Source organism: Bos indicus x Bos taurus, chromosome 14 (genome assembly GCF_003369695.1).
Source record: "Bos indicus x Bos taurus breed Angus x Brahman F1 hybrid chromosome 14, Bos_hybrid_MaternalHap_v2.0, whole genome shotgun sequence".
In the NCBI taxonomy this organism is placed as follows: Eukaryota; Metazoa; Chordata; class Mammalia; order Artiodactyla; family Bovidae; genus Bos; species Bos indicus x Bos taurus.
Window position 1 is genome coordinate 65104405 of NC_040089.1, and position 19560 is coordinate 65123964.

Below are 19560 nucleotides of genomic sequence, written 5' to 3' on the forward strand. Positions count from 1 at the left end.
GATATTAAATCAGTTGATATAATATCAGCTGCAGTTAGTCATTATTATATCAACTAATTTAATCATTCTAGGTCTATTCTTAGTCTCAGAAAGAATGACACAAATAGGCCAAGTATTTGAAGACTGACACCATGGCCACTAGGAGTTTTCTCATCTTCAAATTTAAGACCTTCCTTTATTTCAGTATTACTGTTTTCTTCAAAGGTAACATGTCTTTTTATCTATGTATATATATTTTACTGGCTGAATTTAGGATTTTCTCAAACTTCAAAAAAGACAAAGGCATCTCATTTCTCCTGCAATCTGTGTTAGGCCTTGAAATCTGTTGGGAGAGAAAGACATGGTTGTATTCTCTCTCTTCTTGCTCAGCATCCTGTCTCAGTCCATCAGGAAGGGGTCTCTTTATCTTGTCTCTCTGATTTTCAGTCATTTGAACATGCTTCTAAGTGTAGTTTTCTTTGCATTTATTTTTGCTTGGATTGAAGATAGGCTTCTTGGGCCTGCTGGTTAATGATTCTTGACAAATGTGGAGGAGTCACGAGGTCTATCTCTTTAATTATTTCTTTTATTCCATTCAATCTTTCTTCTACTTTCTTTTACTTCTTGTACTCTCTTTACACATATGTTAGACCATCTGACTATTCCACATGGTTTTCCTTTTGTTCTCTTTTACGTTCTTTTCTTCTTTTCTATTTCGTCCCTCCTCTCTCTCTATGCTTCAGTTTGGATAATTTGTCTGAAACTATCTCCAAGTTTACTAATCCTTTCTTCTACTTTGTCCATCTGGTATTATGGCTATCTAAGGAGTCCTTAATTTCAGATACTGCATTATTCAGTTTTGGAATTTACTTTAAATAGAGCTCATTTATATGAAATCTTCCATCTTTTCAACATATTTCTTTACAGTATTAATAACAATTATTTCAAACTTCTGTCTACTTACTTCAAATCTCAGTCATTTGTGGGTCTTTTTCTATTAGTTAAATTTTCTCCTAATAATGGGTCAAATCTTCCTGCTTTTTTGGTATCTTTTTGTCTTTTTTTTAATACATATCAGATACCATGTATAAAGACTATGGAAACAGAAGTCAATGTTTTTTTGCCCAGAGAAGGCACATCTTTTCCCATAAGGCAGTGTGGATAAGGAGTGGATCATTTCTGTCCAGTCTTTGGGGTTGGTTTGCAACTCCAACTAAAATCAATTCATCTTCCATTTGAAATGTCTCAAGGGTGACATGTCCTGTATTTCTTATGGGCCTCCCTACAGTGTTGCACTGTTCAATAGAAATATAATGCAAACCACAATCAAAGCCGCCAATCTAAATTTAAAAATGCTGGCAGTCACACTGAAAAAAGGATTTAAAAAAACAGTGGAAAATAGTTGTAATAATATATTGAACTCAATATATCTATCCTTCAATTATTGAGCTCTAAGAGTTCTTTATATATTCTGAATACAAGTCTCATGATTTGTAAATATTTTCTCCCATTCTGTGGATTATCACATTCTTGACAGAGTCCTTTGCACCACAGAAATTTATAATTTTGGTAGAGTTCATTTTATCTTTTTTTCTTTTTTCCCTTATGCTTTTGATGTCATTTTAAAGAAACCATTATCTAATCAAAGGTCACAAAGACTTACTCTTACCCTTCCTCCTGTAAGTTTCAGAATTTTAGCTCTTAATTTTACATTTCTGGTCCTTTTGGCTTTTTATACACAGTGTCAGGTAAGGATCCAACTTCATGTGGATATTCAGATATCTAAATACCATTTGTTGAAAAAAGTATTCTTTACCACTGAGTTGTCTTGGCTCCTTTATCAAAAACCACTGACGGTAAATGTGGTGGACGGTTTATTTCTGGACTCTCAATTCTGTTCATTGGTCTAGATATCCTACTTTCATACCAGTACTCCACTAGCTTGATTACTATTGTTTTGTCGTAAGTTTTGAAATTTAGCAGTGAGCGTCCTTCAACTTTGTTCTTTTTGAAGACTATTTTGGCTATTTGGAATCCCTTGAAATTCCATATGAATAATTTCCATATAGATCTTAGAAACTTTGCCAATTTCTACAAAGAAGCTAGCTGGAATTTTGATGTGGATCATATTGAATCTGCAGATCAGTTTAAGAAGGATTGACATCTAACAATATTAAGTGTTCTGATCAATGTACTTGGGCTATAATTCTGTGTATTTAGATTTTCTTTAGTTTCTTTCAACAACGTTCTGTAGTTTTCAGAGTATAAGTTTTCTGATTCTTCTGGTAAATTTATTTGTAACAATTTAATTCTTTTTGACGATATTATGAATGGAATTGTTTTCTTACTTTCACTTTTGGATAGTTCTTTGCTTATTGCTGTTGTGAACTGGTATTTACACAGTCGTTCCTTGGTGCCTGTGCAGGACTGACTTTAAGACCCGCTGGGAACACCAAAATCCAGAGGCATCCAAGTCCATTAGTCAGCCCTCCACATCCCTTCTGTATCTCAGATTCAACCAACCATGAGCTGTGTGGTAATGTATTTACTATTAGAAAAAAATCCACATATTTTGAACCTATTGCTCAAGGGTTAACTATACACTGACTTTTTTTTTTAATATCTTGCAACTTTCTTGAACTAGTTTATTTGCCCAAAAGTTTTCCAGAGGCTGCCTTAGGATTTTCCATATATAAGATCATGTCATCAGCAAAAAGATATAGTTTTTTTCTTTCTTACCATCTGAATGCTTTTTATTTCATTTTCCTATTTAACTTCCCTGTCTTCAACCTCTAATACAATGCTACACAGAAGTGATGTCTTGCTCCTGATATTAAGGGGAGAGCACCCAGTTATTGATTATAAACTATAATAGCTGTGGGTTTTTTTTACAGAAGCCATTTATCACATTAAGGAAGTTACAAAAACAAGAAAGAAAGAAGAAACACAAAAGGCAGATTAAAAGAAAGAGGAAGTAAAAACATATGGGAAGGGAACAAGAGAATGAAATTGCCAAATCACATAATCAGGGGAGGGACTAAATGATAGAAGTATGAATTTAAAAATAACTGAAGAGGATTCTAAGATAGATTCTGAAATGCTCCGCGACTGAAGCATATGCTTTTGGAAAAATACATAAATATTCTGTGTGCGCCTTGGCTTTTTGTCAATTAGAAAAAGAAAGTAAGAGCATTTATTCTAGAAACATAAAACAGCCATTATGTACTTTCTGTGTACATATTTTTACATATTTTCTGTGAGGCAGGATGTGAGGCACTGAAGATCTAAAGAGATAATGCACATTTTCAGACTTAATGTACTTTTTGGCATTGTAATTCCATATCCTATCAAATAAGTCAGACTATTAAGACAGTGAAACAGGGAAGGAAGTGAGATATAGTGAAAGAAGGCAGAAAGTAAAGAAAGAAAATATGTGTAAAGGGAAGAAAGGTAAAGAATGAAGAAAAATACAGAAAGGGAATGAAAAGTTAGGTCTCGAAAAAAAATCAAGAAGTGAATAAGGAGAGAGACTGATGGGAAAAGAACATTCAAGAAGGACAAAAGGGAGGAAGCGATGAATCAGGAAGACGAGAGTCACATCTTCATAAATGACGGCTGGAGAGCCAGAAAGGAGAAAGGGTAGAGGAGGAGAGGAAGTTAATACCTTTAGTGACTCACTTTATTGATGGTGACAGGGTCTTTTAATAAGAAACATATTTCTTTCACCAAAAGTAAAGTAGAAAACTCTTTGAGGACCACTTATTTCTGAAGTGGAAAAGAAAAGATAAATATACCTGATAGAATTTCCAAATGTTAGAAAATGAAATTGCTTTCACCCACAAAGGATTCTACTGTAATCCTTTCTTTAGATACTAAGGAAGTCAAAGCATGAGTGGTGATATTGGCTCTGTCATTACTTGACTAGGGACAGTGATTCTTTTGGCTCCTCAATTTCCTAATCTATAAATAAGGAAACCAGATTAGATGATTCCTAAAGCCTACTTAAAGCCTACTATAAGCTACCAGAAAAAAAAGTAACACAACAAAGTAAGCAAGATATAGAATTCCAAGGCAAAAAAACAAACAAACAAAAAAAAAAACAACAAACCAACTCTAATAACAGAAAAAATTGAGAAAACAAAATTCATAGGTCCACTTAAAGTAAAAATAGTTGTCATCCTCTAGGTGGTAAATGCATTATAAAAATCAGAATCTTTCCTAGCAGTAACATTTATTGGAGAACAGTAGAAATGTATTTCTTGTAAGAGTAAGAGAATATAACATCTGAAAAACAGACCAGCAGGAAAAATAAGACACTTGTTCATCTGTATTTCTGTGACTTTTCTCACTTGGTATTATTTGCAACTGTACTTTTGTGTCTGGCAGCTGTGCCAACTTCAGTACGAATGATATATTATTTTTATCATGTTGATTACATGTGTTCACCAGTTTAGTTCTCCATATATGCTTGGTGTGGTTTGCAAATACTCAGTGACAAAATCCAGAGCATGGCATTTTCACAGAAAGTGTTTACTGTGAAATTTCTCCTTAGAAGTTTGCTTTTCTTTACAGCTTTGATCCATATGACATGCACAGTCCTAAATTTCAAATAATGGCTTATAGCTAAATTAAGAAAATGCTTCAGTGTGATACAATATGACTACACTAAGATGTGGTAGTTCTAGAAAGGACCTCATTTTCTCATGTGATTAGAGATTTGGTCAAATTTGAAGTCTGCTAAAATTTTCCAAACTGCGCTTCTTCAGTTTTATGGTGACTTGGTACTTACATTCTGTTATTCATCAACACTTCACAGAAATACTTGATTTGTCTGAATGAATTTAAAAACCCACAACTGAAGAAAATCAGAAAAACCTGGTTTTAAATATCAAAAGATCCTGAATGAAAAGTATTTCTGCAGGCCACACTATACAAGTTTTATTGATCAGTGTATTTCTTTGCAGTATGAAACTGTTGGCAAAATTGGACATAAGAAAATAAACTTACTGGTAAATATCTTTCCTGAGGACGGATCTGCCAAGGGGATTGTCAGCCTGGGGAGCCATAGCAACAGAGCCAATCTTCAGAACCATGGTATCTTCCTTTGCTGTCTGATTAACTGTAACGAAAAAAGTAGATTCATGAGGAAACAGTGGATCTGTGCACAACCTCATGTATAAGGAGAAATTTTGAAGAATGGGACAGACATACATTAAGATAAGACCATAAATGAGGACAAGAAAAAATATGCTTAAAATAGAAATATTCAATGCTCTGTCCATTGTTTCTTTTATATCCCACTAAGTACTTCTCTGCACAGACAATTAAAAATGGCAATAAAATAATTCACCCAACATAAAAACATGCAATATTAATTATATATAAGTAATACTGAAGTAGCATATTTATCTAATTTCATGATGTGATATTACTACATTTTTCTCCCAAGTGATTTTCAACCTTTGGTTTTCAACACTGTACTGTTGCTTACAAATACATTAAAGGATATCAGAAAGTCAGTAACCAATTCTCCAAGTTGTTTGAATTTACATAATTGTACTAATACAACACACATATAAGAACACACAAGAGCACTTTAAGGTGTAACATGTGAGCTGAAGGCTGCAACAGTAAAGAAAGAAAAAAACAAGTAACTGATTAATATATAAGGGCTTTTCAACTTGCTATTCTAGGCACTTTTTAATGTTAATAATTTCTACTGTGGAACTGCTTGAGAAATAGTAATTTCACACTTGTGTAAAAGTCCTATTTCCTAATGGAACCTAAAACTAAGGTAAGTATTTTCAGAAAACAAGAAAAGGTAAAAGGGTATATTAATTCTGATTCGTTAAACTGAATTAAGAAAAATTTATCACATGTTCTCATGTTACAAAGCTAAACAATTCTATAAGCCATTGGCTAATTCAATGTCTTTTAAAAAAATTATTTGGAATAAAGAGCTTTTTTGGATGCCCTCATTAATTTACATTAAATTTATTCCTTCTTTCCCCACAGATGAGTCTACTGCAGTAGCTGTTCAAAATTGTTTAAAAATTGTTAACAATATACAATTTTCTGGGTTTTGAAGAAAACATATAGTAAAATTCATAATTTCTTTCAAAGAACTATCATCTGCCACAAATGGAACAGAAAAGGACTGGCTCTGCAAGACCTCAGGAATATCCTGAACAGAACATGCCTACAAAGGCATACAATCCATATTTCCCAAACTGTGGTGCCCAAAGAATGCAAAAGCTAAGAGATTATTTCCAGCTGCTTCGACAAAACACTTGGTATGGTCTGACTTAGATTAGTCTAAAAAGGAAAGTCAGAATTAGGAAAATCAGAAAAAATAAGAAGAAAGATATTCAGCGAGGAAAAGAAGGAACCAGAATAAGACGTACATAAGGGAGAGGCAAAATGGCAGGGGAAGTGGAAAGACAGCAAAGGGGGAAGAAAGAGATGAGCAATCATAATAAATATCAGCATGTGGATGCTGCAACACAGATGATATTTTTGAATGTCCACAGCAAAAAAGATCAAATTAAACACTACTTCTCATGAAGTTACACTATGTTCAAATGACTAGAGGTCTGGCTTGATTATAGGTGCTTCTACTATGAAACCTGTTTACATTTCACAGATCCTGCATTTTATGTCAGGCTTATCAAATAGTTTCATGTGGGTAAAACCTCTGATTAAGCAGAAGGCATCAATTAAATCAATAAATAGTAAGCCTGGAGAACAGACCATACCACAAAAGTGCGATTAGTATACTTGCTAACTGTTCTTCCAGGCTACAGATACTACCCACCATATGAAAGTCTAAAATGTAATAGAAACACTGCAGTAAATGAGGTACATATGGAAGAAAAATGACGTCCTTAGTGTTACACACAAAGCCAGATCCAAGAACAGAATTCTGTTTCTCTTAGAGCCAAAAGTATTCTCACTAGATTAAACTGACTACAAAGTTATATAATAATAAAAAAAAGCATTTAATGCATATCATTCATGAACTAAATTAAAATAATCAATTTTATTATAGAAAGTATTCAGCTTATCAAAATGTATCCAGAGATATAAGAAAAACTAGTAAAAAATAGGTATTTATACAAGAAAGCGCCCTGAGTCATGTCTTTAGTTATTTGATAGCTGGGGGGGAAAAAAAAACAAAACAAGCTTCCCTTTTTTGGTTTATTTCACCTGCATTTAATAGTTGGACCAAATGAGGAAGTGTTCCCTCTAGAAGCATTTTCAACATGAAAATGAATGCCTTCCTTCTTTGCTGTAACTGTATTTTTAAAAATTGAGCCTCATGAGGAACTACTCACTCTAGAAGACTCATATCAGATCCAAAAAACAGCCCTCTGTTATGAAATAAATAGTTTAAGCTGGAAGTCAAACACCTGTAGATTCAGAATCTTGATAATAATCGCACATAAAGCAAGCAATATTCAAGTCGAAAACCAGACTTTAATATAACTTCTTTAAATATTAGAATGTTAAATATATTTTTATTATTAATTGAATTTTACAGATGAACTATTTGAAACTTGTACATTTCATGTAAAATGAAACATACGTCTGAAAGACTTTATCTTTTCTTGAGGCAAGAGAGTATTTATTGAAAATGAAAAGGCTAAGAACAAATCTGAAATTATGAGCTTGATTAAGTAACCAAAAGCTTAAAAGAGCAGAATCTTCATGAAATTGTCAGACAATAAAAGACTGTTGTTCATAGCTAAGTTTTTTAAAAATTCAATATGAAATAAAAACATTTTAGAGACTTCAATTTTCCTTTAAGATTCTCAGTATAAACTCTATATAATAAAACATCTAAAATCTCAAAGGTATTTGAACTTGCCACTGCAATGTTAAACTTTTATAAAGCCACAACTATAATGACAACCTCACATTAAGCTATCAACAAAAGGTACTATTAGTTATTGACATATTTTCAGCTGAAGACACAATGAAGGCTCAATAATATGTAACCCAGTGATTATGTACATTAATGGGAAATACAGTCACATTCAGTTTGACAATCATCTCTGAAAGACACAAACTGCTTGGAGATAGTTTTATAGTTTCTGCTAAGAAGTATGAAATGGCAACATTTCAGTATGCTATCACACTCAATAAGACATAATTTCCATTCAGTTTAATTAATCTGATTAAAAATATTATGCTCATTTGAATTACAGCAGTAATGAAGAAAGATAAAGTGGCCCCAAAATTTAACATAATATGTCAAGACATTATATATATATGTGTGTGTGTGTGTGTGTATATATATATATATATAGTGGATAGGCACATGTTTTGGCAATTGATAGTATCTCAGATACAGATACGAGAACAGGTATAAGCAAAGATATACATGCTGATATAAATATAGGGGTACACATAGACACACATACACACACACACACACACACACACACACACACAGAGTCAAATAGCAAAAAAAAACACAAAACATGAAAAGACATGTGCAATACAATGCAGGTCAAACAACAGGCTTCACACAGAGTTCTTAATAAATGACGAAGAACAAATGAGCAACTCTTTAGGAAAAAAGTATACTTTTCATTAATGAGACTGACAAAAGACCAAAAAGCATGACAGATCTCTATTACAAGGACACCAAGGAAACAGTATAAACCGGTCAGGCAATTTATAGGAGAGCATTTTGACACCCCTTAATATTTTTAAGGTAGATACCCTTTGATCTAGCAATCCTTTTGCTAGAAATTTATTCTATATATACTCACCCAAGTCATGAAAAATACCAGCAAAAGGTGTTTATTACACAAAGTGTTCATATAAGCAAAGGATCAAAATTAACCAAAAGTCCACAGAGAAATGTGGCAGACAGTATTTTCCAAAGATGGCTGTAACAAGGTCCCTTCCCTAACTTCTACCTCATATGCTCTTATTCAAGGTTACATGCTTAGCAGGTACTTCAGGGTCACAATTTTGAAATTATACCTTAAGAATCCCACCACAAGCAGCACCAAAAAAGAACAAAGGAGCTTGAAAAATAAACTAGGAAAAGTCTAGAAACCTTCTGTAATTACAACCAATTGAAGATTTTCCTAGTTACAGCAAGAAAATGGGAAACTTAAACCAGTATCAACAAAACTGTGTGATACACAGTATTCATTATAAAATTTAACTAAATGTTCATAAAACAATAAGCCAACAAACAAAACAAATATAAGCACAAAGGAGAGAAAGTTTTTCCTTTCCCTCCCTTTTCTCAAATAGCCAGGTGAGTATCCCTTTGGACATCTATACAAATCAATGAAGCACAGAACCTGTTTTGATGAACCACCACTGAGTATGACAGAAAAATGAGGCTAGGGTAAACCCATGAAACCCCTGACCTCTGTCTATCGTGAAGGTGCTCAGCCACAGGTACTACCACCTTTACTAACAGGGAGCTCCCTTCATGCTTCCTGTTGACTCAATACTATCATTCAGAAACTACTACAAATCCTGCCTCGTCAAAAAAGCTTCAAAGCAGATTGGTGGTTAATCAACACCATAGAATTCTCAACAAAGAAATGCCATATAAGCCAGCAATTTAACCCCGAGGTACATACTCAAAAGAATCAAAAATGAGTTTGAACAGACAAGTATATAGCAGCATTACTCACATCAGTGGAAACAATCCAAGTGTCTGATAGAAGACTGGATTTAAAAAATGGGGTATATCCATACAATAGATACTATTCTACCATAAAAATAAATGAAATTATGATGCATGGTATACAACATGAATGAACCCTGAAAACATTATGCTAAGCGAAATAAGCCAGACACAAAAGGACAAATATTCTCTGATTCAACTCATATGAAATACCTACAACAGGCAATTTCAGAGAGACAGAAAGTAAGCAAGGGGGAGTTATTCTTCAGTCTGTAAGGTACAGAGTTACTGCTTGGGGTGATGAAAACATTTTGGAGATAGAAAGTGGGAATGGCTGCACAAGACTGCCAATATAATTTATTCCATTAGTGCAGTATGAGGAGTGTTGGCTAATTTTATAAAGCAATTTTTAGTTATCTTAGGTATATAGAACACAATATTGGAGGTCAACAAAACAAATGACAGAAAGTATAAGCTTTATTAGCAAAAGACCTAAAGAAAAACATTTCCTATTTCTTACTCTAGTAATCAGCAGAGTCAGAAACACACACAGTATTTAAAAGTTATTTAAAATAAGACTGGAAAAAAAAATTCTAAAAAGAATACCTTCAATACTTGGCTGCATTTCTTCTGTTTTTGGAACAAAAATTCTGATTACGCTTGTGTTGATATAAATCAAAGGTAAATTGCGTGAAGTCAGTGTATGGGTCCTCATGGGCTGACCAGGAGATTTTCTTTTCTCTTTTTGGGTCCTTGGTAGTTTTGCTTGAAATATACTTGCAATGGCATTAAGTAAAGGAAAACAAAGGACAATATCAAAGGCTTGTGCTGAAAGAAGTATTTCATGAAGAAAATGAGGGGAACCATCTGTTAAACCTTCAGATAACTTATGAAAACTTCTTCGCTCATTTCTTGATGTTAACTTGTGGCGAACATTTTTTGTTACAGCTTTTGTGTATGTCAAAGACAGAAATCCATGCTGCTGATGAGAGCCATCTAGAAGCTTTGCAGTTGTCTGTTCCAGAAAGAGGAAATCACAATACATATTTTATTCAAAAAGAAAAAAAAAAGAATTTGAAAGCAGAAAACAATCTAGGTTGGTACTATTATCTTTTGTTATTGTCAATATTTTTTCCCCATGATTAATCAGATGTTTAATATAAATAAAAAAATAAAAACACACTTAACGAGCACATTACTAATCAATTCTATAGACAGGGCAAAAGCCTCTAAGACTCAGAATGACTGAACTCAGGTTAGGAATCCTGGGTTGTAGTTCTAGGTCTTGAGAGAGGTAATTAACCTCTTTGTGCCTGTTTCTATAATTTCTACATTTTCTACAACACTCAGAATTTGGAACAGTTCATATATAGATTTATCTTTTCATTCTTGATAATTTTTCATTAAAAGTAGCAATACGCTGTCATAATTTGGGTCAGACAGGGTTTATGAAAGAAAAATTGAAATAACCATGTTATGTATTTTCATTGGTGATCAACAACCTGAAAAGTTGATTGACTTCACTTGACTTAACATTTATAAAAACAAAGATTTTCCTCTGTAATCTCACTAATATATATGAAGAGCCCATAAGACAAGCATCACTGATATCACACTTTGATAACTGAATTAACCATTTAATGCATATAAAGAAAAAATGGTATCACGAGACAAAAATAGCTTTCTTTTAGAACTTGTCTCTTTTCCGGGACTATCATATTGTTTATAAAACCTACCTAACAACTCTCCTTCAACTCATATTCCCTGGACTTAATACCATAGTAACACACATAAATATCTGATTGAGACTGGAAACTGTATCATAACAACTTCAGTACTTGTGACAAAACTTGTCCAATAAACTTATATTCACATTGAAAAGAGCATATTTTTCAGGGTAAAATAAAACATGTAATTTGAATTTCTCAACATATAAAAAGGATATTTTTGAGTAAAGTTTTCCTGAACCAATTAATGTACATAAAATTCTATTTTGCAAATTAAAGTATAATTACTCAAAATACAACCCCTCTTCCCAAGGCTTGATGAAGATTTTTAGTTATTGGAGTTCAAAGAGTGATGTTAAGAGAGGAAGTGAACCAGGAAAAACGAAAAAGAAGGAAATACATTCACATAAACAAGAAAAAAGTGAGAAGGAGCAAAGCAACAATATGTCAGAGCCTACGTTATTCCATCATCAGTAAACCTCTTCTTCTACTTCTATTTTCTGCTTCTCATTTTGTTGCCTATCACACAATGAGAATAAAATAGTATGAAACTCAGTGCTCTGTTAACTTTGTTTTAAATTTGGATTTTATAGTGAAGAAAGACAAGATAAAATTTACCTTTGCAAAAGTATCTCAAAATCAACTTTTTGACCATTAAAAAGAGCTTGTAAAGTAAGCATTAAATAGATATGCAATATAATAACTTTTCATATAATTGTCCTGCCCTCAGAACATCTTTTACTTTGTCCAACTTTCTCACTTCATTTTATCTTATTTCCCTCTCTTTTGGCTTTCTACCCTCAAAACAAAAGGAAATACAGTAAAACAAGAAAAAGTGATTGCAATCTCATCACTATGATGCTGAACTGCGGGCAAACGTAGATGGACCTGGGTGCTGTGGGTGGCTGCAACGGGAGAGGCCACAGCAACACTGTCTCTAGGTGTCTCAACTGGGGATTAAGGTGTCGAGGGGTAGAACCAACCATAATCCAGATGAATCACCTCAAAGCTTAATTAATGGCAACATTTGAATCCTGGAAATAGTATAAAAGGCGTTTGAAAGTATAAATGTTTTGATTTGGTAAAGATAGTTTTAAACATGTTGACTGTAGGTATTAAAAGGTAAACACCCATGAGAGAAAGTGTGTTAAAGTGCTGCATTCCTACCTGCGCTAGTAGAATGAGTGAAAAAACATAAAGTATGGATGAATACTAGCTGGAATTGAAATAAGTATTACCTTTCATAAAGTAATAATAATATTTTCTACTACTTAAAATGAAAGTCAGGCCAATGATAATTATTAAAATGTTAAGAAAATTCAAAATTTAGAAAAATTGATAAAATTCTAAAACACATTAACAATAATTTTGGTTTGCTTTCATGAATACATGTTAAAATTGTTAAGAAAGCTTCTCACGGATGCTAATGAACATTTAAAGAGAAGAAAATAAATCTAAACAGAATGTCCATTAATACAAAGGCCACATTTAGGGACAATTTTTATCCAGACTAGACTAGAAAAAATTAAAAAATCAAATCAGAAACTACTATTTGCTATGCAATTACCGCGTTAAACACTAAATCTAAGAACACAATTATTTAAAATATTTGGCTAATTTTTACACTTTATTTTTAAAGATATATGTCTTAATTCCTTTTAAGTTACAAAAAAAGGGGAAATAAATACTAGTTTTCAGATGCTGAGAAAATAATAACATTTGCACTTAATAGTTTCTTAAGAGGATTTCTATTACCATTGTGAAAATCTACTCAATATTTAAAATTTACATGTATTTTTATTGACTTAAAAATATCATTTAAAAGAACTAGCTTAATAATATATTCAGATATTTTATACCACCAGGGGAAAAAAAAGTTTTAAACTTCTAAAACCCACTGGTATACAGTCTAGTATTCCTCTTTCATCTAGTAATTGACAGATGTACAACCTTGTCCAGACTTAAGAGGCACCAAATAAATAAGGCACTTGGAGTTAGTTCTGAGAAGGAAACAGCATAATAATAGGGGAAAAAGCAGTGCAAGGAAGAATCATAAAAGGAATAACAAAAGCAGTATGGTCAACTCTTGATCAGTCAGTATATGTACAATTTAACAAACATACATAACATCCCACTTTGATTTTCCAATGATGATGATAAAATTAGTTTATATTCAATAAACCAGCATATTCAAGTAACCCAGAAACAAACTGTATTATAGTGCAAACAGTCTATAATTTAAGAATACATAATAGTTCATTTATAAAGCGAAAGATACAGAGGAAGATAAAAATCAAGAGTTGACTCTATGGATAGTTCCATTCCTTCTCTGGGTTCCTGTTAATGGGAGTTCTGTAGCGTAATTTAAAAATGATTTCTTACAGAAGGAAAGAAGCCAGAGCAATTACTGAAAGGGTCCTGGTTGCTGATGGGTCGAACCAACAAGGTGCGTCTGTTCAGCTTGTCAGTACAGGAAAGGAAGACACCTCCACATTGCCCCAGAGACCAACACTCTTCCCCAAGGCTTGAGGTGATGGACAGGAGCAAAGAAGGTGAAAAGACAAAAAGCAATAAAAGCCATAAGCAAAAAAAAAAAATCTGGACAGTTTTAATTTTGCTCAAGTTTGCAAAGGTTTAGGTTTGAGCCACTGCTAGGTATGGCCTCTGTCTGCACCATCTTCTGCAAAAGCATTGTTAATGGAAGTAAACAAAAAATTGTTGCTTTTAGTGTAAATGACTACTTTTAATTTATAATAAAGGACAATCCAACATGAACTCACTTATGGAAAAACTTAGGAAAAACTTCTAGAAGATCAACATACTAACACATTAATGACAAAGTATATTAATAAAAGCAATCCTACCTTGATCTTATTAAAAATTTACTTAATTGCTATAACAGGAAAATGGTTACAAAACAAAAGCAACTTAAAGGAATAGTTTTACTTTGTAATGTAATTTTATAAGAATAGGTCAAAAAGAATTTGCTGAGCTCTAATTCTTGTAACCATTAGCCCCACTGCATGAAAGAACAAAGATAAACAGTTTATAATATATTTTTAAAAAGTCATAATTACTAAATGAGTCTCACCACAGGTTTTTCTTTGCACTGTAGAAATACTCCTTCAAAATGTCCTGACTGCCAACCTTCCCCTGGCCTGGAAAACATAAGTTCACCTTATCTGTTCTCTTCAATTTTTCTGAGTTAAGAAATTGAGCATATACAACTATTTCAAGTCGTTATGATGTAAACAGTACTACACTGAACTAAAACGTGAAACTGACAAAGCAATCAATAGAACAATTCACATTAGCACCACACCCTGGTAGTTCTGCAGAGGGCAACTGTCTTAATGGTAAATTATATATTTACCAAGGTTATTTTTCTATCTCATTCATGTGACTCTGGGCTCCCCTTGTGGCTTAGACTCCAGTACTCTTGCCTGGAGAATCCCATGGACAGAGGAGCCTGGCGGACTACAGATCATGGTGTCGCAAAGAGTCGGACATGACTGAGCAACTAAGCACAAGCACATGTGACTCTAAGGTCCATAAGGGTATGGTTTATGTCTATTTTTGTTGAACACTATATCCCTAGTGCTTAGCATAGTGCTTGGGATATAATATACACTTAATAAACAGTTTGATTAAAAGAATGAATAAACGATCTAAATATTTAAAACTTACATAAAATTAACAGCAAAATCATTGATAATCTACAACATAAATTGTAATATTCACATAATCAAGAAATTATTTCAGCAATAAAATAAAATTCACATATATTTTCTAGGATAATTTTGATATGGAGATATACCATTCAAAAGGAACTGAACCACTGCATTATCAAAAATCAATCACTGATTCACTGTTATTCCAACAGAAACAATTATCATAAACTTGGGAAAATAATACTATTATAACAGGTCTTAATATATACCCAGCAAAATATTTTTACCATCGAAATTTTGACACAATTTTTGGCTTTGACAGAGTTGAGAGTTATTTACATAAATGATATACATAATAAAGAATGAAAACTCAAATGTTTAAATGTAGAATTAGAAATCTCTTATAAAAGACTTTGGTTTTTAGAGTATATAATGCATTCATAAAGGTACAGAAATGTGTACTTTTGCAGACACTTAATTGTTGATGAATAAATATGAAAACGGGGAAAAAAAGGACTTTAAGGCTGTTTCTTTGCCAAAATACTATGAAAATGAAAATATGATGCTGTTTAGAAAACAGCTTTTAAAAACTATATGTGAGTTTTACAGTATATAAATCATATTTCAATTATTAAAAAAAACATTTCAGGGTAGTGTTATAAAGCAAAATAACCCCAAAGGCATCTGTATTTTTATTTGGGAAAAACTGATGATAAGTTGTTATATATGTATCTTTATGAAAATATCTAAAACTTTATTTTTTTACTACCATCATTCAATATTATAAACAAATCATACTTATTTATAATCTCCTTTTGGTAGAAATTTATTAGAAAGGAAAAATATGGTTATAGGAACATCTATTAATACCACAGGTACATTAATCTTCTGTGAGTTAGGAAGTCCTCAAAGTTGTAAGGAACATGAGAAGCTGCTCTACTTCTATAATGGTATAGGGAGTGGATGAGGAGTACACAGCAAAACCCAAAGCCATTAGCTGTGTCCCAGGCATCTTAGCAAATATACAACATGCACAACAAACTGTCAAGTGATTAGTAAAAGAAGCTTATTTCATTCAATATGACAAGGTAGATACTTAGGAACAGATTTGCCCGCTTATAAAATAAAACTTTATTATATTCCATATATGAATGATACTAAGTAAAATTAATATATCTGTTAAGAACCATCTTTGGGAATTACTACAATATTTTTTAAAATAACTAATCAAATTAAAATATAAAAATTCTTTCACAGACTTTGGTCAAAGAAAATAGTTTTTCCCATATTCATTATTCATTACTTACTTGCTTCTATAGTGATCAATATTGAAACTTTCTACTTTACATTTCACTTTAGTGTACACATCCTGGACATCTATTGAAGCACTGAGATCTTCTAGTTCACTGACCATACAAAGTTCTGCAATAGGAAGCAAATACTAAATTAGTATAGGGCTCACAATCAACATAAAAACTTTCAATTTTACATTTAATGTTGCCATATATATCCTTGACACATACAGAGGGACTGAGAGTTTCTGTTCACTAACCACATAAAAATTTACAATAACTACAAAATTAATATTAATATATGCATCAAAATTAATAAGATAGGATACTTATTTCAAAATAAGGGAAATACCAGTTAATGTATGAAGTATTACATCTAATATCAGTCAACAATCTCTGCAATATTTTCAGTGATATGACCACTGAAGAAAGTACAAATACGGTTAAAATAATATGTTTTATATTGGTGACTTTTACCACAATAAAAAAAAAAAAATTACCTCATGGCTTTTGGAGTGAATTTTAATACAAACAAGACAGAACTGAGGTAATATAGGCACCACGTTAGTACTGCTAACAGAAATCACTTGAATTAGATCTAATGATGTTTGACTTAAATGACAATGATTAAATAAAACAAGGTCTCCAATTTCTTCTAAAAACAGTGTTTAATATTTTATCTGTAGAGTAGAAAAGTAACCCTATACCTATGCCTTTATTGTCAGGATCTGGAGCAAAGAGCTTTACAGTAATTTTGGGGAGCACCCACTGCATCCATAGACTAACACGACCACTGGATCCACCAATGTTACTTGTAGTCTGTTCCAAGGTAACAGAATCTGAGAATGGTGAATCATCAACAGCTTGGACAGAATCTCCCTGGGATAAGAAATAACAACAACAATAGTTTTTAACTTGAATAAATATAAGTAAAAATTTACCATTTAAGTAAATATAAGTAAATATAAATAAACAATAATGTTTATATTTATATATTAAATAATACACATTCATATTTATAAAACATTTATATAAATATAAGTAAAAATTTACCACCTGCAATTATTCCTTATAATTTATATATGATAATGCAAATCACCTAAGTGCTTATATATAATGCCAATAATATAAACATAGACTAATCATATCATTTTCATAGTTTCAGTGTACATGCATGCCATTCCAGGTTCCTCTAAACAAGTTAGGATCATACTAATGAGTATTTTCTTATAGAATAGCTATAGCCAAGGGCCAAATCTGGCTCTGTTTTTGGAAATAAAGTTTAACTACCTCACAGTCACATCACTCATTTATCTATTGCCTATGACTACTGTTTAGCAGAGATATGTAGTTGCTTTAGAGATGCTACGATCCACAAAGCCTACAATATTTACTATCTTGCCATTAAAATGTCTGTCTAACCCTACTAAGGCACATTTATGTATGAATCTACAACAACCATAGAAAATATACCATAGTTAGCATGATTTAAAAAACAGCAAAGCATGCATCATGCCTCATATAGTTTAATAGTAAGAGGACTTTTAAAAGTTAGCAGATTCAATGCCAGACTTTTTAAATGACTTACGTGGTTAGAAGTCTCTTAATTAGAGGTAGAGAACATAAGCTTACTCAATTCAACAAATACATAATGAATTCCAGTTATGTATAAGGTCCTAACTTTGGTACTAACAAACTTTCTGAAGAAGTCTGTTGGATGTTTTTTTTGTTTGTTTGTTTGTTTTTTTAATCTTTTCAACAGCTGAAAATAAATCCTGGTTTGAAGATAAACAGCTTCAGTCTCAAAGGTAGGAAGAGATGGTGCCTGAAACAGTGATTACTCATGGATTACCTAATTAAGGATTTATTTTTAAATCCCAACCTTGCTATCCATTGAAAATATTCAAAACAACTTGACAACCTAAACCCATTCTCTGTGAACTGATCAAATACACCATAGCATGCTTCCTTAAAGATGTATATATATTTAAATACTCGTTATATGCACTTAAGTATAGTTTGGCAGGCAACATGCTGTACTAGGATAAGGACTTCGGACACTAGTCATGTAATCTGACCTCTCAGAATTTGTTACCCACCACTTCAAAATGGTTATTAGAATGATATTTATTTCTCAATTATGATTAAATAAGAACATGATAGAAGAGTGATTACATATAATGCATAATTCACAAATAGCATGTACAATTATCACCATCAAGTGGACTACTTTAGAAACCGATACAATCCTATAGAATTTGGTATGCTATACTTTCTTGCCCTTCTCATTCTGTCATACTTATAACTTCAGCACATTTACTTTGCCATAAACATTGAATCTATAACACTTAGTTGATGCTTTGAGTGTCAAAAAAATATTCACTTCCAATGCTAAGGATTCATGACGAGTAGTGAACTATCAGCACAAAACATCCCTTAACGTTTAATAGAAGACAATACAAAAATAACTCTTTTTTATGGGTAGTTTTTTGGAGCAGAAGCCACTAATCTCTTAGCCAAAGCATAAGACAGCCCCTAAGCATATTGAAAAGCAGAGACATTACTATGCCAACAAAGGTTCGTCTAGTCAAGGCTATGGTTTTTCCAGTGGTTATGTATGGATGCGAGAGGGACTATGAAGAAAGCTGAGCGCAGAAGAATTGATGCTTTTGAACTATAGTGTTGGAGAAGACTCTTGAGAGTCCCTTGGACTGCAAGGAGATCCAACCAGTCCATTCTGAAGGAGATCAGCCCTGGGATTTCTTTGGAAGGAATGATGCTAAAGCTGAAACTCCAGTACTTTGGCCACCTCATACGGAGAGTTGACTCATTGGAAAAGACTCTGATGCTGGGAGGGATTGGGGGCAGGAGGAGAAGGGGACGACAGAGGATGAGATGGCTGGATGGCATCACCGACTCGATGGACATGAGTTTTGAGTGAACTCCGGGACATGGTGATGGACAGGGAGGCCTGGCGTGCTGCGATTCATGGGGTCGCAAAGAGTTGGACACGACTGAGCAACTGAACTGAACTGAACTGAACTGAAGAGAAGAGACAAGTAAAACTTCTTACAAAACCAAAGACCCTATGTTCGTTACCAAAGACGTGACCTCTACGCAGGTAACAGTTCAGTCGTGTCTGACTCTTTGCAACCCCATGAATCGCAGCACACCAGGCCTCCCTGTCCATCACCATCTCCCGGAATTCACTCAGACTCACGTCCATCGAGTCG

General features: G+C 33.0%; 1 protein-coding gene across 11 annotated transcripts in view; it reads right to left on the reverse strand.

Moving 5' to 3' along the window:
- VPS13B (vacuolar protein sorting 13 homolog B) overlaps positions 1–19560 on the reverse strand; it is an 806600-nt gene that overhangs the window by 353200 nt on the left and 433840 nt on the right. For 8 of the 11 annotated variants that reach the window (XM_027561445.1, XM_027561448.1, XM_027561447.1 and 5 more), the window contains 5 exons: positions 17035–17206; positions 16343–16457; positions 13747–13888; positions 10244–10652; positions 4987–5098 (listed from right to left, as the gene is read on the reverse strand). In XM_027561445.1, the coding sequence (XP_027417246.1) occupies positions 4987–5098; positions 10244–10652; positions 13747–13888; positions 16343–16457; positions 17035–17206 (950 nt within the window). Of the gene's footprint in view, positions 1–4986; positions 5099–10243; positions 10653–13746; positions 13889–14455; positions 14523–16342; positions 16458–17034; positions 17207–19560 lie in introns of those variants that run through there. The other 3 variants (XM_027561451.1, XR_003514498.1, XM_027561454.1) reach the window with 3 other exon arrangements.